The sequence below is a fragment of the Mus caroli genome, chromosome 7 (assembly GCF_900094665.2).
Source record: "Mus caroli chromosome 7, CAROLI_EIJ_v1.1, whole genome shotgun sequence".
NCBI classification, from domain to species: Eukaryota; Metazoa; Chordata; class Mammalia; order Rodentia; family Muridae; genus Mus; species Mus caroli.
The window spans coordinates 103,525,583-103,549,734 of record NC_034576.1 but is presented as its reverse complement, the minus strand read 5'-3'; the positions used below and the strand labels follow the sequence as shown (position 1 = coordinate 103,549,734).

The window sequence follows — 24,152 nt, the reverse complement described above, 5'->3', positions numbered from 1 at the left end:
GAGTCTCCTGGGAAAATTACAACCTGGGCTGTTCATTATAGTTCTCCAGGGGCACAGGCTCACCAAAGGCCAATTAAATTAAAACCTTAGCTAGGACCCAGGTAGCAGTATGTTTATTGGGAGCCACTGATATATAGCACTTACATGAGGAAGTACACAGTATACAGTTCAGTATAGAACAGCCAAGAGGCATCCATCACCCCAACAGCTCTCCTTATACTCATGGCCACCCAGGCTTGAGACACTGGGGTGTGGTCTTCCCAGACAGCATAGAGAACTGCCTTAAAGTGCACGACTGGGTGAGAGGAAGCAGGACCAGGGTTTGGTGTGAAGCAGGAATATGCAAGGAGGGGTGTAAGATGCAAGGAGGGCCACAAGAGCCTGATGTGAACGGTCTGTTGTACAGATAGAATGAGAGATGGCTGAAGGAGCTTGGATGAATGCTCTGAGGGCAGGGCATGTTCTCTGCTTCATCCCTAAGCCTACTTGCTGTAGCAAGCATCATACAGTAAGTGCTCAATAAATGTTGAATTCATGTTTAATGAAATAAACATTGGAGAATCCAGGTGAGACACAGCTGTGTGTCTTTTTTGCTTTTTGAAACAGTGTCTGTAGCTGAGGGTGACCTTGAACTTCTGATCCTCCTGCCTTGAACGCTGGGATTAGACATGAGTACCACCATAACTGATTTATTTAATGCTGGAGTCAAACCCAGGGCGATTCTCACGCCAGGCAAACATTCTACCTGAGACACATCTCTGAGTTGTAGGTCTTCCATACTAGGGAACTGTAAACTCAGCTTCCTTTGGCTGCTTGCTGAATGCCACAGCTGGGCTCCTTGGATCCTTAAAATGGTCCAGGAAGGTTGCTGCCACTATTTCCTTCTGAACAATGAAACTGAGGTGGAGGCTCAGTGTCTTCTTCCTCAAGGTCATTCACCTATCAGAACTGGACTCAGGCCCTCGGGTCTTGATACTTTGTGGGAGAGGAGGAGGTGGTCACACAGGTGTCTGGAAGAGCCCCATGGCCAGAGCCACATGTAGGCCTCACATTCAGACTGCTCTGAGAAGTAACTCCTGCTGGATCCCAGAGGAGAGTGAGTCGGAGCCAAAGACTATCTGCTCAAGGAGCTGCTCCTGCAGATTTCTGTAGACTAGAGACAAAAGCCAGGATTAGCTAGACTGCCTCTTAAGGACAGTGACACTTAGGGACCGGGACTTACTAGTGATCACACAGAAAGGCAGGGGTGACACGAGGGACTCTAGGCTTGAAAGTTCCTCATGGTCAGAAAAGTCAGAAAAAGTCTCTTCGGATGAGAAGAGACAAAAGGCCCACACTTGGGACAAGCCTCAGCACACCGGTCTGTAAGTCTAGAGAGCTTAGCAGGACAGCAGAAGTCTGGCTAAGGCCTTGTCTTAGCCTTGAGCTGAGCCTGGGAAGGGGAGGGCATACCAAAGGGTTAGACAGCGAACTCCAGCCCTAGCCTCTGCTCACTGGTGCCTGGAGGCAAATCTGTGCACCCTGCTGACCTCCGAGAGCCCTTCACATCTTTTGCATGCTTGCCAAACACCAACTCTCTGTCTCTCTGTCCTTAAGCCACAAGATGGTTGCAGGAAGTGGCAAGGGGAAGTGCTATTTTGGGCCCAATTATGGCCAGTGAGGAGCCTTGATGGGCACAGGCAAGTAGACAGGCAACCAAGGGTGGTCAGGGCCAGAGTGCAGGACAGACCTGCAGAGGAGGCCAGGGAGCGGGTTTGGAGATAAAATGTAGGCAGAGCCCCAGATGCTGTGTTTTGGGAAGGTGCCCAGAGCAAGTGCTGAGGCAGAGAAGGTGTGTGTGTTGGGGGAGGGCGGGTGCGGGGGAGGAGGCGAGGGCAGATTGGAGCTCCAGATTCCAGTGTCCCTCTTGAAGCTGATGCACCTTACTTGGGTCTCTGCAAATACTATACTCAGGGGAATCAAGTCACTTGTTTAAGGCTACCCAGCCTGTCACTGAGACAGCTAGGACTTGACCTTTATCTGAGAGACACCGAAGCATGTATTCCTCAATTTCTCCTATTCCTCTCCTCTAGGCCGCTTAACCTCAAACACTTCAGCAAAGCTACCTCCCTCCCAGGCATGGTCCGGCACCTCAAGACCCTTGGTCTGTCCATGTAATTGGGCTGCATGTCTGACCTAGGCAGACTTAACCCCACCAGCCCCATGGCCTAGTCAGTTCATGGCTTCAGATCCCTCTCAGACTCTCGGACTCTCCTACTCTCCCCCCTCCCCGCCCCCCAGGGGACAATGAGGCCCTCTCCTTTTCCTTCCTGAGCACACTTGGGTGGGCCAATAGGGCTCAAGACCAGAGAAGACATACTGAGAGTGCTGGGCCTCCAAGGGAGTTGGTAAGGGAGAGAGTATCAGGACACAATCCCACCCAGCATGGTTCCAGACCTGGCCAAGGGTCTAGATTTAAATGCAAGCTGAGCCAAGTGAGTCCTCAGACACAGAAAGCCCCAGCTTAGCATCCGCTCAGCACTGGATCCTGGTCTTACTTAGCCCCAGTTCCCATGGCCTGAGCTCCTCCCACTGATCTGGGGCACACCCATGGGTTCTAAGGCCTGCTGGATAATGTAGGACAGAGCCTACTGAGGTTTTGCTAGAGCAAAGCATTGAAACAAGCTTGGGGGCTAGAGGAATGGTTTAGTAGTTAAGAGCATTGGCTGGTCTTCCAGAGGTCCTGAGTTCAATTCTAGCACCCGAATGGTGGCTCACAACTATCTATAATTGTCTGTAGTTCCATGGGATCCTAGTCTCTCTTCTGTTATGCAGATGTACATGCAGAAAAAACACCCATATACATCAAATACATACATAAATAAATTAAAAAAGAAACTTAAGCCTGTAGCTTTAGTAGTGGCCTTTGGTATCTATGACTTCTGTATCTTCCAAATCAACCAGCTATGGATGGAAATTTTACTATTATTGGTGTTTTGTTTTGGTTTTGGTTTTTTTTTGACACAGGGTCTTTCTATGTAGTCCTGGCCGTCCTGGAACTTATTATATATACCAGGCAGAATTTGAACTCACAGATTCTCCTGCCTCTGCCTCTTGTGTGCTACAATTAAAGGCTTGAGTCCATACCTAGTGGATGGAAATTTTAGACTTTACAATAGTCGCATCTGTCCTGAGAGAGTCCAAACTTTGTCCCTATAATTATTCCCTAAATAATATAACAACTGTTTACACAGCATTTGTGTTGTGCTGTGTATTACAAGTAATCTAGAGAGAATTTAAAGTATGGGTGGAATTGGACAGTGAACATACAAATATTCTATTCATTTTATACTAGGGACTTGAAATTCTGCAGTGTTTGTTGCTGGTGCAGTTCTGGAACTGGAAATGTAGGCTGGCTTTCAATATAGCCAGCAGGGGGCGCCAGCAGCCACCTGTACAAAGATTTCTCAAAACAACCATATCGTGGTAGCTCTGGAAGTGTGACACCAGATTTCTACCTCAACAGGCTTGGCATGGACTTGGAGCCCCTAGCCCTTCTCCTGCTTGTGGGTCACTATGGAAACTCATTCCAACTTGCTGAGGTCTTAAAGTCCTGTGGTACCTATGATGAAGTACAGGAGCACCAGCCTTCTCCAGTTGCAGTGTGAGAGGCTTTACACAAGATAGTCTCTGAGGCACTCCGGACAGAGTGCCAAGATTCGGTGAGGTCACCTGAGATGCCAGGATCTTAGAGAACCTATGATTTTGAGTCTGTTCTGGAGCTGAGTGACTCTCCAAGCAGCATCAAAAGCCAGCCCCAAATGTGTGGCTGTCACCCTTCCTTCTCTGTCTCCAGACTCCTGGGGAGGGTTCCTGTTGGGAAAGACTTGGGAGTCATAGTCAGCTAGACAAAAAGCCAGCAAGCCCTACCAGCAGTAAATAATAATTAGGCTCCTTTGGAACCAAGGGTGCAGGAAGGGGACATGTGTACTCGGGACCCTGTGCTGTGAAGGTGGCTTCCACAGAGACTGAGAGTGACCTTCAGGAGTTGGGAGCCCCAGTTTTCAGAGGTGGACACTGACAGACCTTCTCAGAGAGCTGTTGGTAGAGATGGGCCTGCACCTTCTTGGGAAAGTCAGACTAGATGTCAGTCCAAAGCCTATGTCCCTATTAGACTATTAAGCGGTACTGGAAATACCATTATCTGGAATTTGAAAATCAGGATATAGAAGGTACATATTGCCGGGCAGTGATGGCACACGCCTTTAATGCCAGCACTCAGGAGGCAGAGGCAGGCAGATTTCTGAGTTTGAGGTCAGCCTGGTCTACAGAGTGAGTTCCAGGACAGCCAGGGCTACAGAGAAACCCTGTCTCGAAAAACCAAAAAAAGAAAGAAAGAAGGTCCGTATTATACCAATAAAACATTTAAAAAACAGCTGAGAGATGGCTCGCTCGGTAAACTGCTTGTGACCTGAGTTCAGTCCCTAAAACCTAGGTCTATAAATAAACAAACAGAATAAAATAAAGGCTGGAGAGATGGCTCAGGGGTTAAGAACACTGACTGTTCTTCCAGAGGATCCTGGTTCAATTCCCCCACTGACATGGAGGTTAACAATTGTATATAACTTCAGACGCCCTCCTCTGGCCTCCTTGGGCACTTGGCTTTCAAGTGGTGCCCAGACATATATGCACACAAAATGCTATACACATAAAATATAGTAGAAAATTAAAACAAAATAAAACTGAGGAAAATGGTCACGGTGAAGCTTACCTTTCACCACAGCAGGCAGGAGGCAGAGGCAGGCGGGTCTCTGTGAGTCTGAGGCCAACTCAGTCTACATCATGGCGATGGCTCAATAAGGGGACTGTGTCTCAAAAAGAGAAAAAAAAAAAAACAAAAAAAAAAACCTCGGAAGCGGAGAATTTCAGGCAACTCTGAGCCCGTCACTGCTCCCCAGTGGGTCTCCACCAGGGACTGTGACGTGGGGCTCTGGGCCCATCCCCAGATTTGGGGGAGCACAATTGACATTGAATGTATTGGTTTGGTTTTTTGGTTTTTTGTTTTTCCAGGACAGGGTGTCACTTTGTATCCTTGGCTGCCTTGCAGTTCACTATGTAGACCAGGCTGGCACAGAACTCAGGGAGATCTGGTTGTCTCTGCCTCCAGTGCTCTGGGGTTAGAAGCACAAGTCACTAGGCCTACTGGGTTCGTGATTTTGACACTGGTAACCTGGAACTTTTTCTGCCCTGTCCCCAAAACCTGGGCTCAGCCACTAACATTAATGGAAACTTTTCCCCTCCCTCTCGTCTCTCAGGTGTCCAGTTCTCCTCCTGGAATTTCCCAGGCTCTGGGGACCTGACCTTTCCTTTCCTTTCCTTTCCTTTCTGTGGCTCAAATTCTATGACTTAATTTGTTTACCAGCCCACCCATTCCCAACAGACATATTTACCTTCTTCAACCTCTTTCCTGAGCTGTGATTATCCTGATTTCAGCCAGGCCTCTGTCTCCGGCACTGGGTTCCTCTGTGCTGTCCAAGTTTCATCTCATTCTGCTCTCCTGGCCACCTTAGATTCTTTGAACAATGCCGGGGGAGTGGGGAGGTAATGGAAGAGGAGGCTGTGGGAGCCGAGATGCTACTGCTAGTACCAACGCACCATACCACACACGGCCCAGTTTATAACCATTGCAAGAGTGCAATGGTTAGTGCCCTGGCTTCTACAACGATGTCTCATAGTGTTGGTCACTCTTTTTGTGTTTGCTTGCTTGTGAAACAATGTCTCCATATGTAGCCCAGGCTGGTTTGGAACTCAGGAGCTTCCTGCCTCCGCCTCCCAAATCCTGGCCTCCTGGTCTCCCAGTTGGTTACTTCTCCTGTCCTCCACTGGACACTGCGATGGCTGGCACTGATGATAGTAGAGTGGGACAGCTGGTGTTAGGGGAGAGGATTGTCATTGTCATACCTACTTGGGGGAGGAGCCAGCTACCCTGAAGGAGAAGGAGGGGGTACTTAGGCCAGGTTCCAAAGGAATTCACCAGGTGAGCATTCCTTATAGTCTCTCTTATTAGCTAGGTGGGGGATTCTAGAAACCAGCTTGTGTCTCATCCAAGACACTGAGGGTGCTCTTACCCACAACCAATTCCAAAGACTATTCCCAGGCAATGGCAGCTGTGGCCCTAGTTACACAGGCAATGGTGACAGGATCTGAGCAGCATTCACGTCTTTGGAACACACACACACACACACACACACACACACACACACACACACACACACACATGCCCGTGCCTCCCCGCCGGCGCCCCAAAGGATGCATCTGAAGAACATCCTAGTCGTAGCCCCTGCAGTTCCTAGGATGCTCAAGAGGTGGCGATGGGGAGCAGCGTGGCCTGGCGGGAGAATCGTGAGCCCTTGGCCCGCTGAGGGGCTCGGGGTTAGGGGCCGCAAGTCAGAGTTCTGACGTCGGGGGCGGGGCCAGAAGCCGTGACGCGAGGGGCGGGGCCACGCAGCTTCCCGGCCAGACTGGCGATTCATTCAAAAGGCGCGCAGGCTGCGCGGCCGGCCCCGAGCGCTCGCCTAGCGGGGCCCCGGCGCCGCATCGGACGCTGAGCGAAGCTGGTGCTGCGGGCCAGGTAAGGAGGGCGCGCGCGGCCCTCAGCCCCGCTCTGCTGCTCCGAGGAAGTTCTCCTGCGCGGCGGATGCGTCAGCCCCGGTCTCCTGCCCGGTCCTGTCCCATCCTGGTGCTGTCTACGCGTCCCGGAGCCTCCGGGCTGCGCGTCCTCCCGGCACCGCGCGCGGCGCAGTCTGTCAGAAGGTGCGCGAGAGGAAGCAGCGGAACTTGGCGTGCAAGGGGTCGGGGGGAGCCCGGGAAACTTGGACTGACACCAAAGGCCGGCTGCGGGACGGGACGGCGGCGTCTCGGTGCGGCTGCAGCGCGGGGCGGCAGGGAAGGGGGGGGGGGTTCCTGAACGGTGTCAGCCCGTGACTGTGGGTGACACGGCGCATGAGGCGGCCTGGCCCGGGCGAACGTGTGGCTGGGACACTGGGCGGTGACGCCGAGCCTAGCGGGCGACACAGAGGGGCTCTGTGTGTGAGGCAGGCAGAGTGTGTGTGATTGTGTATGTGAAAGACCCCAGGTCACTGGGGTCACTGTGTGTGGCCTGTAGTGTGACCCGGGCTAGTTGTGAGTATAAGGTAGTACAGAGGAACCCTAAATAACTTAAGCAAGCCCTGAATCACGGGGTCACAGGGTGCATGTGGGACGGGGTCGGGGGGGAGGAGAGAGAGAGAGACAGACAGACAGACAGAGACAGAGAGAGAGAGAGAGAGAGAGACAGAGACAGAGACAGAGACAGAGACAGAGAGACAGAGAGACTGCCTGCCTGCCTGCCTGCCTGCCTGCCTGCCTGCCTGCCTGCCTAGGACAGAGTAAGACAAGGAGGAACCTGACACCTTCCAGTGTTTGAGGGGCCAAGGAGGATCAGGAGTCTAGGGAATAAAGATCTCTCTCCAAGACACCCTTAGCGTTCAGTTTAGTGAGTTTGCACGCAGACATGACCTAGCAGAGGAAGCCAAAACTGGGTGGGCTAGCCCCTCTGGCACAGAGAAGACCTGAGGTGGTCTCAGTCTCCACTCCACGCTCTCTCTCTCTCTCTCTCTCTCTCTCTCTCTCTCTCTCTCTCTCACACACACACACACACACACACACACACACACACTGAAGTCCCCAACATCCCCAACATCTAGCAAGGCACTGTGTATTCTGTTTTGTGATCAGAATCTACCCCTGCTAAGCCTCAGTCTCCCAGTCTGCAGAGAGGTGTGAATAGCCTGTGAATCATCACTTTGGGATCCTCTATTGTTTTTGGGTCAGTCTTCTCCATTCTCCTCTCCCCTCCAGACAGAAAGACTGCAGTGGGGGTGGGGGCAGGCGTCTGCTTGTGACACAATGGAGTGGTCCAGGTTCCTATGTGTTGGTGAACAGTTGGAAACAGTCTTGCTCACAGTTGGTCAAGAAGATGTCAGGCTCCCACTCAAAAGCCACTGGCCCTTTAGATACTGAAACCTCAATCCAAAGACACTTCTCTACCCAGGTCTCCTTTTCCAGCCCCCTGGTTGGAAAGAGAGGGAATATTTGTTCTCCAGCAATGAATGGTCGTGGAGTTCTTGCTTGGTCTCTGGAAAAGGCCATTCTGAGACTCCTGCTCCCACAAGAGGGGCAGTGCCTCAATTTATGTAGAATGGGTGGCATCTGGGCTCCCTAGCTCCAGAGGTGGCAGTAGCGATGGGGTACCATATCTGATATAAGTAGTATGTGGAGGGTCTGGTTTTGGTGACCCTCTGGAAGTGGGCTTGACATTGGGGTGGGGGACAGTGACAGGCTCTCCTTTAAACACTTCATAATGTGCTGTTTTGTTGAATCCTTACAGCGGTTCTAAGATGTGGTGACTCTTAGAGGAACTGAGGCCCAGAGAACCACAGTGGCTTGTCCAAGGTCACATAGACTCAGGACAGTGCCAGGACTGGGATTCAAGCCTGCCTGTGAGGTGCTTGGAGAGGATCACCACTTTCCTGGTAGTTGCTCTTGGCATATCTGAGCTCCCATCTATCAGACTTGGGCTGGCAGGCCTGGCACAGGTGCCCCAATTGAGTTTGTAGTGAGATTCGCATGCCCACGTGGGCGTTTTAGTCTTCTTGTTCCTTCTCTGCCTCTGAGCCAGAAATCACCATGAAGACCTACCTCCTGCCTTTTAGAGCCTGCAGCTGGTCTTGGAAACATGTAACCTGGCTCTGAAGTATCTGGAGTTAGCAGCACAGCCTGGGGTGGCAAGGATGGTGACCTTCATCATACTTAAGATGTCCCCAACCCCCTATCTTTGACTCTTTCATTTGCTGTGGTGGAGAGCAAATGGAGTGACCTTGTGCTTACCCTACCCAGTCTGGGTCTCTGTCTCCCCATTCTTCCCAACAACTCTTTCTAATTCTGATCATTGCTGTGCTCGGCCTAGAGCTGAGGCTGGGGATCAGGGTGTCCCTCAGTTCTCCCTGGAATGACTGGAGCTGTGCTTTTGGGGCTGATGAAAATAGCTGTCTTGGTCTCCAGGGGCTGAGCCCAAGTTATTTCCATCCCCAGCCCAGAGGTAGAAATAGCTCAGGGCCAGGAGAAGGAGAGAGGGGAGAAGGGTTAACTAAGGGTTAACCTTCCCTTCTGGCCCAGCCTCTGTGGAGCCCCCCAGCTCTACTGTATGCCCCACCCAAGCCAAACCATTCTGGGAACTTGGGCCTCTGGGGATGAAAGTGGGGCCAAGCTGGGTTTCTGTTTGGTGTGGTTGTTGCTACAGGGAGGTGCCTGTGTCTGCCATTGGTAGGAAGCATAGAGGGGCCCACCTTACAGAGCCAGCAGGCTCAGCCCCTCCATACACTGGGAGAGACTAGTTCAAAGAATGGCAGGGCACATAGCCCCTAGCATTGCGGGCATAGCTCTCCTGTCCACTTTCCATCTTGCCACTTGATCCCTGGACGCTTGGCAGCAGGGCAGCAGGTTCTATCACAGCTTTGCAATCTTCTGCCCCAGCTTTGGCTTTCTCTGTGTGTCCAGCTGCTTTTTTGTTTTGGTTTGGATTGGTTTTTCAGTACTATGGATTGAACCCAGCCTTGCACATGCTAAGCTGGTAGATGGAGACAGCAGTCAGCATTACATCCCTGCTGTGTGCTCAGCCCCTAAGGCTATCAGATCTTTGCCCCTGTCCTCCAGACAGTCCTCAGTCCTTGTAGTCACAGGCAAGGAAGCCAGGATTCAGAGGAGAAGACATTTTAGAGACCCTAGTGCCACTGGAATCTACAGCCAGGTCTATGGCCTTGAAGCTCAGACTTCTTTCCTGGGCCACCCTGGGAAAGACGAGCACTCTATAAATAAACTGCCCATGTGTGCCTGGTTGGTTAGCACAGCTGGAGGGGGATGGAGAGGCCTTGTGTGGTCAATTAGAGGCAGGGTCCGAGCGTGAGTTTGGAGAAGGGACTAAACTTGGCCCTGTGCATCCTCAGCCATGAGAGCCGTGAGAGCCTATGGGCCCTGCACTCTGCTTCCTTGCTGCTCCCTCAGGCAGCCTCCTTACCACTGGGAAGGGTCAAAGGAGCCTAGAACTGATGGCTGAGTGGGTCCTCTCATAGGAAGACTTCCTGAAGACCAGAGTGAGGCTGGGCTCAGGGCTACTGGTAAAGAGTTGCTGTTAGCCTGTGTGGTCTGGATCTTGCCCACACCATGAGGTCAGCTGAGTAGGCACAATTGCCCCAAGTTATGGACTGCATGTGAACGGTTGAACTTGTCTGCCCAGTCCTCTACCTTCCTGACTCTGTAGTCTCAATACACACAACCCTCTGCCGGGTTCCTCACAGCATGCTTTCAGCACCCAATCAGCCACCCTGGATGGCCTTGACTGGACACTTTGTTTTGAGCCTAAGTTCATCTGTGACACTGGAGAGGCTGTGCTGTGAGAACGTGCTTCTTGGCTACCATTGCTTAGGTGAGATCCCAAATATCCATATCCTATAAGGCCCTGAATCACATGAGAGGTTAAGTAACTGTTCAAGGTCACAGATCTACTTAGTGACAGAGCCAGAGCTTCAGCCTAGGTGGACTGCTCCAGAGCCTGGTCATATATGCCACCCAGACCTCAGCACCATTCCCCTGGGTAGGGCCTCATTCCCCAGCACCCAAGCCTAAGGAATTGGAGAGTGAACTGCAGTTCTGTTGTTTCTCCTCAGTCTCTCCCTACATTTCTGCTCCAGTCAACCAACTTGGGATGATGGGGTCAGGGCTTATGCTGAGCAGTCTCTAGACCATCCTGGCTCATTATCAATTCAATGCAAAGTGGAGGTGTGTGGTCAGGGCTGTAGCCAAGCTGACTTCTGTGGGGGAGGAGTAGCAACAAGAATAAGGGATGAACTGAGTGTTTTCCAGCACCTTCTGGGCCCGCCCTGCTATCCTGTCTTACAACTAAAGGAGGTAGTCCAGGTATGGTCATGGTTCTTAAAGATTGGTGTGGGTTAAATCAGGCCCTTGAAAGCAGTGGAGTGTCAGGTGTGGGTGACATGGGCAAGAGCTGCCTGCTGCTTTTCTCCTCTCCAGGGTTGGTTGGTAAGCTGGGTTACCTTCCACATCTGTTTCCTTTCAAACAAATATTACATAAGTTTGTTTACTCTATACTGACAGGGTGGTGTGTGGAAGTCAGGACAACCTGCTGCAGTCAGTTTTTCCCTTCCACCATGTGGATTCTGGTCATTGAACCCAGGCCATTCAGTGTTGGTGGCAAGTGCCTTAACACTGGCCCTAGACCAAGCTCCTACAGGTTACTCAACTACCTCAGCCTCCTTTTTGCAAGTATGGATCGTGGAAGCCTGTGTTGAGAGATCCAGCGAGACTCAGGCTGGAGAGGAGATGGGACATGTGAGAGGGTCCTTGGGAAACCACAGACCTGTTCTAGGGGTGACTGCCTAGTCTCAGACACTCTTCTCTATCTCCAGACTTGTCAGGAGGGAGAAGATTGCATTCATTTCCTACTCAGACTGGAGGAGCTGAGAGCCAGATCTGGCTGCCTCAGCCCTTTTCTTAGCCTTAAGGAGGCAATTAGCCCTTTCAGCCCCACCTGCCCCCTTACCACCGGAGCTGCTGAAATGTATGCCCAGTGGCAGCCAGGAGGGCTGAGGAACAGAACCATGCCCAGTTCCTGCTGCTTGGAAGTGTGTGTGGAATAGGACTCTGAGGATCCACACAGGAGAATACTCTAGTGTGAGTGATCTACGTAGTTATGGCTGCCCAGAACTAGGAAGAAAGCAGGGAGTGGGGTGCCTTTCTTTTTGCATAGACTCTAGACAGCTTTTTGTTTAACTCTGGGCCTTCAGCCTCAACAGCAGCTCTGGAAGCTGCTCTTCCTGCTTCTGGGAATTCCCAGATTTTCCATCTTCTTGCTTCCTATAGTTTGCAGTGCTTTTCTGTATGATCTGGTACAAATTAGCACACTCTACAAATAAGCATGGTGCGGGCCGTTCTCAGAGGCCCTGAGGCTGCCAGGTGGGGAACACACATCTTTTGGGCATTGCCTACATCTTTCTGGTAAACCTTAAGTTGAGCCCCCTTCCACACATACCTACACTAGCCTTCCTGCTACCAGATTGGCAAGCACTCTTGAAAGGGCCTGCCTGCAGAGTCAGAACTAGGCTTCAGAGTTGGGAAGGCAGAGATGAGGCAGTTCTGGCCTCCATCCCTGCTTTAGTACTTATAGGCCATGGGACCCCCCCACAGGTGACTTACCTCAACCTGTTAACTCAAGTCTGAAAGGGACTAGTCACGTCTATGGGAATTGAGGTGAGCCAGGGTGAGGGATAGTCCCCAGTTGAGGTTGGCCCCCTTCTGTTAGGGAAGCCAGCAGTGCTTCACAGCCTTAACTGGTGCCCAGTGTGGGCACTGCCCTACTTCAGCCCCAGTTGCCAGGGAACCACTGGCAACTTTACTAACCTGGATTTCTCTATTGATGTTGCTTTTGTTGCTGCCTGGTGCAGCCACTGCTGAGGAAAGCTTGTGTCCAGCTGTGTTTCCAGGCAACCCTTGCCTCTAGAGGCTGCAGAGAAGGCCACAGGCTGGAAAGCAGAATCTGCCTTCTTACCTGCCCTACCCCAGGTGGGCCCTGATCCCCCCCTCCCTCTCTCTCAGTGCCCTCACTTGGCTGGCAGCCTAGCTCACCTGCCTGCCCAGAGGCAAATCACTCAGTGTTTTGCTTCCTCTGCTTAACTCTTCGGGGTTCCCATAGGCTCTGGGAAAAGTACAAGCTCAGCATGACCTGGACTCTGCTTGCAGTCTTCCCAGACTCCTCTCCTGCACCTCCCACCCCTACCTTACTAATCACTGATCCTAAGTACAAAAGAGAACCTCCCCGCCCTTCACACTTACAGGTCAGACATGTGCACTTCCTTCTTAAACATTTACACATGGGGAAACTGAGTCATGGTGTAGTGTAGTATGTACTTTTGAGTGTGTACTTACTCCGCGCCAGTCCTATGCCTAGAACTAAATGCGAATTCTCTTTTCATGTTCACATGAGTCCTCTGTACCGGCTCCATAGCCTCACAGACAGTGAAGAACCGAGGAGGACAGGCTTGTGTTCAGTGATGTTTCCCCAGGTTAGCAGACGGCTTCAGAACCAAGTTAAGAGAAACCCTGCCAGCTGGGCAATGGTGGTGCACACCTTTAATCCCAGCACTTGGGAGGCATAGGCAGGCAGATTTCTGAGTTTGAGGCTAGCCTGGTCTACAGAGTGAGTTCCAGGGCAGCCAGGGCTATACAGAGAAACCCTGTCTCGAAAAAACAAAACAAGAGAAACCCTGCCTCTAGACTCCTTTACCAGTAGTGTGTGCTCTCTCTGGCCCACCTTCTCTGGCATAACTAATCCAGTCTACTGAAGACATCTCTTCTGCTTCTCATCTCCAGTACAGCACATAGCCAGCGTAGCCCTGGGCATAAAGGACAGCTTGTGGTGAGAAAGAGGCTGGGCAAATGGCACCATAGCTAAGGGGAGGTAGTGGTTGGGGGAACCTCCAGGAGGAAGTGACTTTGAACTACACTCTGGAGGAAGAGTAGGTGTTGGCCAAAAGTGATAGGAGGGGTTTCTGAGCAGAGGAAACAGCAGGTAACTCATCTCTGTGACTTGAAAGAAGCTACAAGAAGCTGAGAAAGAAACCTAAGGTGGCTGGCGTATGTGTGCATATTTGTGTAAGGAGGTTTTCAGAGGTACATGGGAAAGCCATGGGTGGGTGAGTGGCTCAGGGCACACAAACATCTGTCGGGACACCTAGGCTGCAGGTACTGATAACCAGAGGTCAGAAGAAGAGGGCAGAGGCCTGGGGAGATCTCTGGGAGTGTGCTAGGGGGGCGGTGGCTGAGGCCAGGGGTAAACCCACAGCTTCAGTTCTAGGAAAGAGGAAGCAGCCTAAGGCTGGGGGGTGGGGAGCAGGCAGGGCTGGCAGTACAGCTTCCTCTTTCTGAGGCCTCTAGGACCCTCCTCCCTTGGGGAACTTCTACTGCAGCTTCTATGGCAGCTTGGATTCTGCTGTAGCTTTGCTAGCTGGCTTGCACTCAAGGAATTTCTGTTCTCATTGTTTGGGCACTTTTGTAGAGGACTAGGTTTTTTCTTTTGAAAAGCCCCCCTTTTCCCCAGGCTCTGAGCACATTTGGTAGAGGCATCAGGTCCCATGCCTGGGTTAGGTGCTGGGCTTTGTGGTGAGTAAAGCAGACCCCGTGCCCTGACTGCTGTCTGCTTGGGGGACACGCTGTGAACAAGCAAGCCAACAAATACTTAATGACCACCCCACGGGGTGTGGGGAGGAAATCCCGTGACCGGCTTCATGACAGGCTTCTGCACAGGAGATAAACAACCCATCCTGTGGATGAGGAAACTGAGGCTAGGGAAGCCGGGAGCTCAAGAGTCACAGGGGATTAGTAGCTGTGAGGATGCTCAGGGTTAGGAGACTTGGAGGAGTGGCCTTTGAGCGAACTTCCTTCTCTACTGGAACTCTGCCTCTTCAACTCTGTGTGGTTAGAGTGTCTCTCCTCCCTCAGGTACCCTGGAGCTGGAAGGGCTTCGTGGGCATTACCCTTTACTCTTGGGCTGCAGTGTTCCCATTTCTGGCATCTGTCTTCCAGGAGGTGTTAGGCTGTGGGGTATCACTGAGTGTTTGGCCTTCTAGATGAGAGAAGTATGGGGAAGGGCTCTACTGACCCTTCCTAGCCTAGGAGAGTCTGTGAGCTTGTTTTCCCATGGGTTTCCAGGGCAGTGTTTCGGATCCTAGAGGACTGGGAGGCAGAGGCTGAAGCAGCAGGTGTGCACACGTGTGCATGTGCCTGAGCAGGCAGAAGGGGGTGGGAGTAGGGGTTCAGTCTGGTTAGAGAGGGGGCATGCAGCCAGACTGCAGTAAGTGCCAGGTTTGTGGTAATTAGAAGGTGCATAATTAGAAGGCAGGGGGTGCTGAGTGGCGGCTGCCAGTGGATATGCCTGAGTGGGCCCACTATGGCTTGGAGACTGGGCCTCTGGACCCTCACTTTCCTCCAGGAAGTCTCCGGATCACTTGGTTTCTGGCCTGTCTGCAGATGAACAACTTTGTGGCCTCTCCTTGTGGCTCAGGTCACTCAGTAGGTACAATTAGGGTCCGGGTGGTCTTGGGCCTCTTGCATCTGGGGTTTTACCTCTTACTTTTCATCCCTTCTCCTAGCTGTCTAAACTTCCTGGGAATCTGAAGGGCTGCTGGGGCTGGGAGCATGCTGTGGAGACAACCTGAAGACTTGGGGTTTGTGGTCAGGTCTGTGGTGGTGAGATCCTTTGAAGAACTGGAGAGGCCATAGGAGATGGCCTTGAGGGGACACAGAGCCAGGGAGAGTTAAAAGGCACTGGTGCAGAACCTGGAAGGCAGTTTTGTGACCGAATTTAAGGAAGGACAGGCCAAGGGATGAGTCCGGATTGCACCTGCTGAGTGTTGACTGCCACATGTGGCCTTTACCTACTCTGGAGCCTGGCCTTCCCTGTCTCTGGTTTTCCCCTTAGTTGGCCTGAGGCCCAAGAGGCGCCTGCTGCCAGTGACCTGGAGAGTCCCTGGATGATGTGATGGCAGCTCCTCCCCCATCCCTTGGGTGTAACCTGAACCCCTGGCCCTGCTAAGGTCTCTGTGGGGCCAGGCCCAGGTCAGGTGGCCGATAGGTTTCCTCTGCTCCACTCTGATTCCCAGCCAGGAAGCCTGGCTCCCAGCAGAGAGGGGGCTTCCTGCAAATAATCAGTCCTCTGTCAGCCTTGGCATCAGGCATCCTGTGAGCCCTCATCCAATGGTGTGGAGGAGCGCTAGGCCTGTGAGCACCCTTGGGTTTCAGAAGTTGCTAATAGCTTGTATTGAGACTTGATGAACACCCTATTCTAGCCTATGACCCTGAAGCCAGGTCTCTGGGAAATACACATGAACTTTCTGTTGTCTAATCTGAATCCTTTCTGCCACTCCAACCTTGTCTACTAGCTAGAGACTTCTCTAGAGGTAGTGCTGTCTTGGTATCAAAGGGAGTCTCACTCAGCCTGGGGCCAGTGGGCTGGGGGGAGCTGGCATCGATGGTTCTCTGAAACATCTCAGAGTGTCTTCTGTGGACATTGGTGTTCTAATTTCCTAGTGCAGAAGCATGTCTGGCATACAGGAGTTGCTGGAGAGGCTCCAGCTGGCTGAATGCTAGCTATGGTGACACTCCCAGGTCTGCCATGACACATGGGCAGGTCGAGATGCAAGCACATATGCCCAGGCCTCCCTGGGAGAAGTATAGAGGAGGAACAGGTGACAGAGCAGAAGGGGTGTGACTTTTAGAAGTACTTCCACATACAGGCCTTTGAGCTGGGCGTGAAGGATTAGGGCCTTCCTGTAGCAGAACCTGCAAGAATTAAGGCAGTGTGAGAGTGCTCTGGGAGCTGTGGGAAGCCGAGCTAGAGGCAGTAGCCATTTTAAGCCCAGCTCAGCTCTTCCCCAGCTTCTTTCCTCTTGGCCCTGTCTGGTTCCTCTGGACACCTGGCTGTGTATGGAAGGGGAAGGAAGCGCTTCCCTCTGGGAAACCTGAACTCGAGAGCCATCAGCTTCCCTCCAGTCTTTGCCTGTAAGGCTGGCCCTAAACATGTCAGTTCTATTTCTGCTCAGACCTGCATCACCATGTGGGGCAAATGCTTGCCTAGCACCCAGCAGCAGTCCTGCCATCGTGAATGTGGCTAGGAGGGAGACAGCAGCTGCCTGCCTGGTCTGGCTGCTCTCCTGAGCTTCCTTTATCTGCCCTAGGTCAATGTCACTCCAGGGCCTGATGATGAAGCGGATCTTGGTGTGCTGGCCCCTGTCTTGCCTCTTTGTGGTGAGTTGGGGAAGGGCCCAGAGAAACTAGAATAGTTGGAATCTGAGCATGCAATCAACACTCCAAGAGTGGGGGGATGCAGGTCCTGCTCTGGAGCCTCGGGCTCTGGGGAACTTAAATGCTTGCCTCCTTCTGGGAAGAATCCAAGGCCTTCAGACCCAGTGAAGCACCTACTAGTATTACCTGGCATTCGGTAGTGATACTGTAGAGACAGACACAATCTCTTCTACTCATGACATCCAAACCAGAGAATAGAGCTTTCCCAAGCAATTCGTACGTGGGCCGGAGGGATTTCCTAGCATTTGCAGGCATGGCAGAGGGCAAGGTGCTTGCCTCCTGCCGGTGTGGGACAGGTGGAGGATAGGTGGGGACCTGAAAGAAATTGAATAACTCATGAGCTGGATGTAGGCCCTATATTAGTTGAAGGAAGCCTCGATTCTGGGGCTGGAGTCAGAGCACCTACAGACTTGTAGCCTCAGGCAGATCTGAGGTCTGATCTGTGGTGATCTTTCTGCTGTAATTCTGGACTCAGGAAGAACAAGCCAACGTCTCCAAGAGGTAGCCTGCAGCCTTAGCAGTTGTTGGGAGCCAGGCTGACGTTCTACCTTCAGGGTAACTGGCCCTGGAGCCTCCTAGCCCTAGTAGCTGTGGCCAAGTTGGAGGACAGGGCCCACAGTCAGAGTCAGGGCAAGTAGTGCATTCAATTGAGTGGGAAGCAAAGGGAGGCCATCCGAGAGGTGCTAGCAGTCCATATCTAGAAGAGTTCCTTTGGAACGTGGCATCCCCTGTTTAGGTGCAAGGTATGAATGGGGTGGCCTTGGCACAGGGGGGAGGTCACAGAGAAGGATGTGGTCTCAGACTCAGCTCTGGGCCCAGAATAGTAAGCACCAGCTGCAGACTTGGCTCTAGGCATGATAAACAGAGGGGAGTTAATGACATGCTCAGCTTCAGGGTGAGGGAGGCGTGCAGCAGAGGGGAGACAATCTCAGAGGAATTCGGAAGCCTTTCCTCCTCGTCTGTCTGGGGTGAGGAGGTGTAACTCATCTGAAAGGGCTGTAATTCAGAGGCTCAAGGGCTTGAGGTCCTGATCCTGTCTGGGGCTTTCCAGTATTTTCCAGAAGCAGATATAATTCTCTTTACCCAGACACTGGCAGTGCAGCAGATCTGGCTGAGGCAGGCTCTAAGAGTATCCCCAAAGCCTGGGTTGGGAGCCTGTGTAGTCTGCCATTCATGCTCTGTTCAGGAAGTAGGTAGTGAGCAGATGACCCTGCAGGCCCCATCTTTTAACAGTCTTCCTCTGTCACCATGTCCTCTGTTCCACCTGCATTCTTCCAGCTGCTGCCCTGGCCCCTGGCCACTCCAACACCAATAACTCCTTGGCTGTGTCCACCTGGCAAAGAGCCTGACCCGGTGAGCGATGTGCTGTCCTGTCCCGGGATGATTCCTGAGGGCAGAGGGGAGGCCTCAGCCTGGATGCCCAGGGGCTTCTGGCCTGCCTTCAGGCTTGTAATCTCCTTCCTTTCCCACAGGATCCAGGACAGGGCACACTATGCAGAACTTGCCCCCCAGGAACCTTTTCAGCCTCATGGAACTCCTATCCATGCCAGCCTCATTACCGCTGCAGCCTTCAAAAGAGGCTGGAGGCCCAGGCTGGCACAGCAACTCATGATACAATGTGTGGAGACTGCCAGCATGGGTGAGCACAGGGTGAAGTGGGGCTTATGCTGGGGTCTTGTCCCACTGCTCCCTCAGTGGGCCTCTTTCCATCTGTGACATGGATAGGGGGACCGTTGAGGGCACTTGGTAGGAAGGAATCCAATTTTTCCTAAGGACAGGTTTTTATTTCTGGACCTCAATGACATCTTCCCTTCCTGCAGGTGGTTTGGGCCACAGGGAGTTCCTCATGTTCCGTGTCAGCCATGTTCCAAGGCACCTCCAAGTACTGGTGGCTGTGATGGTGAGTGGTAGGTCAGGTGGGGTAGGAAAGGGGGTCAGGGCACTTGAGTCTAGAAGTGCCTGCAGCATCCATGTAGGGAAGTGGGGTCCTCTTACAGCCTATAGGGGAACAGGCAGCCAGAAATTGTTCAGCAGTATATGGCCAGCCACCTTCCTGACCTTTGAGTAATAGAGACAATCCAGCATCAGGCAGCTACCGTTATTAGGATCAGAGTTCATATCCTGTTCGGTCCTATTGTCCCTATCCTTTCTGTAAGAACCCTAAAGATGCATGAGCCAGCCACCCCTTGAGGCTACTAACTCATGTGCTCTTGTGAGAAGGCGAAATCCTGTGTCCCTTTGCCCAGGAGTGTACCATGTATGTGTATCTGTCTGCTTCATACACGTGTATGAGGGGCAGATGTAGGCTGAGGCCCAAGGAAGCCTCACTGGATAATCGACTGGATGGACAAGGAAGAGTGGCATGAGCTGGCCTTTGTCTTCTTAGTGTGGCAGGGTAGGCTGTATGGGGACTTCAGTTTTCCCCCAGCTTCATGTTCAGATTCTTGGACTTGCTGCCACCATTCCTGCCCCAAGCCTTCTATCCAGACCTAGCTGGGGCTCCCAAGGCAGGACCAGGGCAAGATCGCCATCATCTTGTCTGTGGTGAAGTGGTCAGATGCAGCAGGTCAGGCAGAGAGCCTTTCTGGGGCTGAGAAGGGGCGCTACCAGCCCAGCAACTTCTTTATGTTTTTCTCTGCTTCCTTGCTTTCATCCCATGATGTTCAGAGTCAGGGCGGCGGGGCCGGCGTGGTGTCGAAGTGGCAGCAGGTACCAGTAGCAACGGTGAACCTCGGCAGCCCGGGAATGGTACTCGGGCAGGCGGTCCTGAGGAGACGGCTGCCCAGTATGCAGTGATTGCCATCGTTCCTGTCTTTTGTCTCATGGGGCTTCTGGGCATCCTGGTGTGCAACCTGCTCAAGCGGAAGGGCTACCATTGCACAGCCCAAAAGGAAGTTGGGCCCAGCCCTGGTGGAGGAGGCAGTGGTAAGCCCCAGCTGGGTTCACATGGGGAGGCTAGGGGCTTTAGAGGAAACCTTCCTGGTCTGGGATTGACAGGGGAGGGCTAATCCGGAAGGCCTCCAGGAGGTGCTGTGCCTTGGGCAACAGTGTTGGCTAACACGGAGGGTGATAGGGGCTGCGCTATGGCAATGGGCAGAGGTAAGATAGTGAGTGTGTCAAGTAGAGTTGGTAAGATTCCTGCTCTGGGTGAGGCCTTGCTCCACCATAGGATTGAGACTCTGTAGGGGCCACAGGCTATAGTTGTTTGGTTCAAAATGACTTCTGGTGGCCTCTGGTCTGAAGCATGGGAGTGCCCTACATCAGGTGGGGCTGGCAGAGCCACTGCTCCGGCAGGCACTACGCAGGGTTCAGGTTTCAGCTCCACTGTAGTTTTAGATACAAGTACTAGAATAAGAGGGAGAGGGCCTTGAGCTCATTTCTTCTCTTGCTTACCAATGCCTCGAAGTGTAGAGATCTCATGGACACATATGCACTGCTCTGGGCTGTCAGGAACCTTATGGCCAAGTCAAGAGAAATACAACCTCTCCCATGCTTGCTCCCAGGACCCCCTCCAGCTCCTAACCCTGAATCATGGAGTGAGCGGGTAGGAAGATAGCACATCAGGGCCATTTGACTTTGGACTGTACTTCTGCTAGTCTAGCGACCTTAACTACTGCCTGCTGCCTGCTGCCTGTGTATACAATTTTGGAAATATGCTTACTGGCTTAGGACCCATCACAACAGCCCATTCTCACATCCTTGATGTTTAAACCCAACGCTGTTAAATAGTTTCCTGGACAGGATGGTGTGCAGAGAGGTAATAGACCTGGAGAGGTGTTGAGAGTTCTGAGCATGGAGGGCCCATAGCTCCCTAAGGCCAAGAAAGGTCCAGTGACTAGCTGGGAGAGGCTGGTGCAGTATGCAGGGATATGGTTTTCAGATGGTCCTTAGACCACTGAGCACTTGGAGTTTCTGGGTGCAGGATAACAAAGATGACAGCATACTTTTTTGAGTCTAGGTAGTCCACTGGTAATGGACTTAGTTAGCTGTCTTGTCACCTGAGCGCCACAGTAGATTTTGCTGCAACTCAAAGTAAGGCCTGTGGCGCCCTCTGCCAGCAGATCCTGGTGTAGCCTGGAGTCCCATTTTGCCTAGAACCATGGGTTCCTTTTTTTTTTCTCCAGGGATTAATCCTGCCTATAGGACTGAAGATGCCAACGAGGACACCATTGGAGTCCTGGTGCGCCTGATCACAGAGAAGAAAGGTAAAGAGAGGGTCTCTCTTTCATCCTATGCCTGGGAGCGGAGGGTCTTCTCCTAGAGCCTTAGCTAATACTTGGGGGAATAATACCTGCCCAGCTCTGCCTCCAAAGCCTCAGTTTGATGGGGGCTCTGACCCTGGGTGCTGCATTTTTGCCTTTGATCTTGACTGGTAAGGGATGGAGGAAGGGCACATAGTTCGGGCCCTAGGACAGGGATGTGGGAGAAGGCAGGGGCTATCCGCTGAGATGGGTGGGATGCTCCTGTAATTTGGAGCTAGGTTCTGACTCCACCTGCCCACAGAGAATGCAGCGGCCCTGGAGGAGCTGTTGAAAGAATATCACAGCAAACAGCTGGTACAGACAAGCCACAGGCCTGTACCCAGGTGAGGGGTGGGGCCCTTAGATAATTAGCTTGCCTCCTGGGGATTTCCTCTTGGGTCTGCTCCCTTTCATGCCACCTTTGTCCCTTTCCTTGATGGGGTATCTTTTTCTGGCTTGCTCCAATGACCATTTCTGCTCTTCTTCCTGCAGGCTGCTGCCGGCCTCACCCAGTATGCCCCACATCTGCCCGCATCACCACCACCTCCACACTGTGCAGGGCCTGGCCTCACTCTCTGGCCCCTGTTGTTCCCGTTGTAGCCAGAAGTGGCCAGAGGTGCTGCTATCTCCTGAGGCAGCAGCTGCCACCACTCCTGCTCCCACCCTTCTGCCTACTGCATCCAGGGCTCCCAAGGCTAGTGCCAAGCCAGGACGTCAGGGCGAGATTACCATCTTGTCTGTGGGCAGGTAAGGTGGGCAGACATAGCAGAGTTGTGGAATAACTTGAAGGCCTGGATAAAAGCAAGTCTGTGGGTTAGCTTAGTGCTGACTAGCCTTTCCTGGGCATCTCTGGGTAGTGTAGGTGGCCAAAAGGGTCATCATTTCCCAGCTGTGCTATGTCACATGGAGCTCTTGGGTCCCTGAGGCACACACAGTCTTGGTGTTATCATACCCAGGACTTCTTAGGCCAAGGGTCTGTCTGTACCCCACTAACTAGATGTGGGGTTGCTGGGAGCTGGATACAAATAGCTGGGGGGCTGAGAAGGACTCCTGAGTAGTCTAACAGGCTCAACCTGTGTGTGATCTTGGAAATTGCAGGGTGACCTAGTAGGAGCTGCCTTCTTTGGCCTGGGTTTCCCCTCTGATGAGGGGTGTTGGTACCACCTCTCCCTATAGGTTCCGTGTGGCTCGTATTCCTGAGCAGCGGACCAGTTCATTGTTATCTGAGGTGAAGACCATCACGGAGGCTGGGCCTTCAGAGGGTGATCTCCCTGACACCCCACAGCCTGGTCTTCCCCCCGAGCAGCGGGCACTGCTGGGAAGTGGTGGGAGCCATACTAAGTGGTTGAAGCCCCCAGCAGAGAACAAGGCTGAGGTGAGTGCTTGGAGTTGCAGTGGGGGGTGGGGGGAGGGTTAGTACCTGGGTCAACCCTGACAGAAGAGAGGCCCATGAAGGCAGTATGGGGAGCTCAGGTGGCAGCCTCTTGACTCAGCTCTGACCCTTCAATCCTGACCTCCAGGAGAACCGCTATGTGGTCCGGCTAAGTGAAAGCAGCCTGGTCATCTGATGGGCTGTCTAGAATTAGACACTCTGCCCTGTCCTGGGAGGTTCTGAAGGCTTCCTACAGGAGGGAGAGCTGCAGCTGGGACTGAGGACCAAGATGCAAAGGCCAAGTCCTGGAGGTGGGACCGTCCGCCCCACTGAGGAGGCAGCCTGCGGCACAGCACGTGAGCAGGAGATCAAGAGCCCACCCTATCCCTGCAGCCCCGGTTACTTCCATGCAGGGTGCTGTAACCCTGTGCCTGCCCTGAACACATCATAGGAGCCCTCTGTCCCTTAGAGGTCTGGTTTGGTGGAGGAGTGGTATCTGTACCTGGTCCTAAGCTTGTGCCTTGGGAACTAGCCACTCTTGCCCATGTCCTGGACCCTGGATGTGACTCCCTCTCTTCTGGCAGGCCCTATAAAGGGAAGGGGTAGCAAAGAGCCCTGTACTGGAGACAGAGTACCTGGGTTCCAATCCTGGGCTTATCCCTAGGTACTGACTGTGACATAGGGGAGGAGAACTCAGTTCCCAGGACCTCTCCAGCTCTTTGCAGATTCTGGGCTGAGTCCTGTTGGGGGGAGCTTGACTTTGCTACCCTCCCATTAGTAGCTTTATCTGGCCTGTTTTTGCTGCTTCCTGGGCCTTGGCCTTCATGGCTCCCATGGGACTGTCTATTATGGTGATGCCTTCAGAAGGGGCTTAATGCATGAGCCTGCCCCTACCCTGCTATTTTTAATGAAACTGAAAAATGACTTGACTTGGACAGGGCTCTCTGGTGCAGAGCCTCAGTCCACCCTGCTGCCCTCAATCTCTGGAGCTGTGGGAAGAGGAGACTGGCGGGCTAGGGAGTGTCTGCAGCCTGTAGTTTTTCAATGCCCCTGTGGTACAGTATCTGCCTGAGATTTGGGTAGCAGGGGTGACTGCCAATCCAGCCTGTCTTAGTCTCTGCTCTGGCTCAGTGCCTCATTATTTATGTGGGGCCGTGCAGGCGCGGGGCCCACTGTCCATCCCATTTCTTATTTATTGAAACCTGCTGTTGCCCTGCCCCTACATCTCCAGCCCCACACACTTGAGTAATAAAAGGTGGAAAATGTCGTCACGAGGTGCTTCCTTTCCCTGTATCTTCTCTGAAAACTGCTCACCTCCAGGGCTCTGCCAGGTGTGCACACATCGTCCTCCCCCTCATCAGCACCTTCCTCTGAAACCAGGGAAACAGGCAGAGGTGGCTCCTCGTCTCATCCTCACCGAGGTCCCCAGAGGCCAGGTTCCCCAATAGAAATACAGGCTGAGCCATATGTGTGATTGAATGTGTTCCCATAGTCATTCTAAAAAGTTGTCTAAAAAAGGGTAAGCTTAGTATTTTTAACCAACTATATTCAGAATATTTTCATTGCAATATAAAATCATTATAAAAATT

The 24,152-nt window shown here is 52.6% G+C and overlaps 1 protein-coding gene across 2 annotated transcripts; it reads left to right on the top strand.

Annotated features, from left to right (window-relative positions):
• The first annotated feature begins 6,490 nt into the window (after nt 1-6,490).
• Nucleotides 6,491-24,152, top strand: Relt (RELT TNF receptor). Of its 2 annotated transcripts, none has more exons than XM_021168610.1 (11): nt 6,491-6,610; nt 16,824-16,893; nt 18,229-18,303; nt 18,423-18,589; nt 18,771-18,850; nt 19,618-19,875; nt 21,075-21,155; nt 21,454-21,535; nt 21,684-21,938; nt 22,368-22,566; nt 22,712-23,831. In XM_021168610.1, exons 2-11 carry the CDS (start codon nt 16,828-16,830, stop codon nt 22,757-22,759), a joined length of 1,311 nt encoding a protein of 436 aa, XP_021024269.1. In that variant the 5' UTR covers nt 6,491-6,610; nt 16,824-16,827; the 3' UTR covers nt 22,760-23,831. The 2 variants fall into 2 exon arrangements, with proteins under 2 accessions (XP_021024269.1, XP_029335043.1); XM_029479183.1 differs by having other exon boundaries at nt 6,497-6,792; nt 22,712-24,152.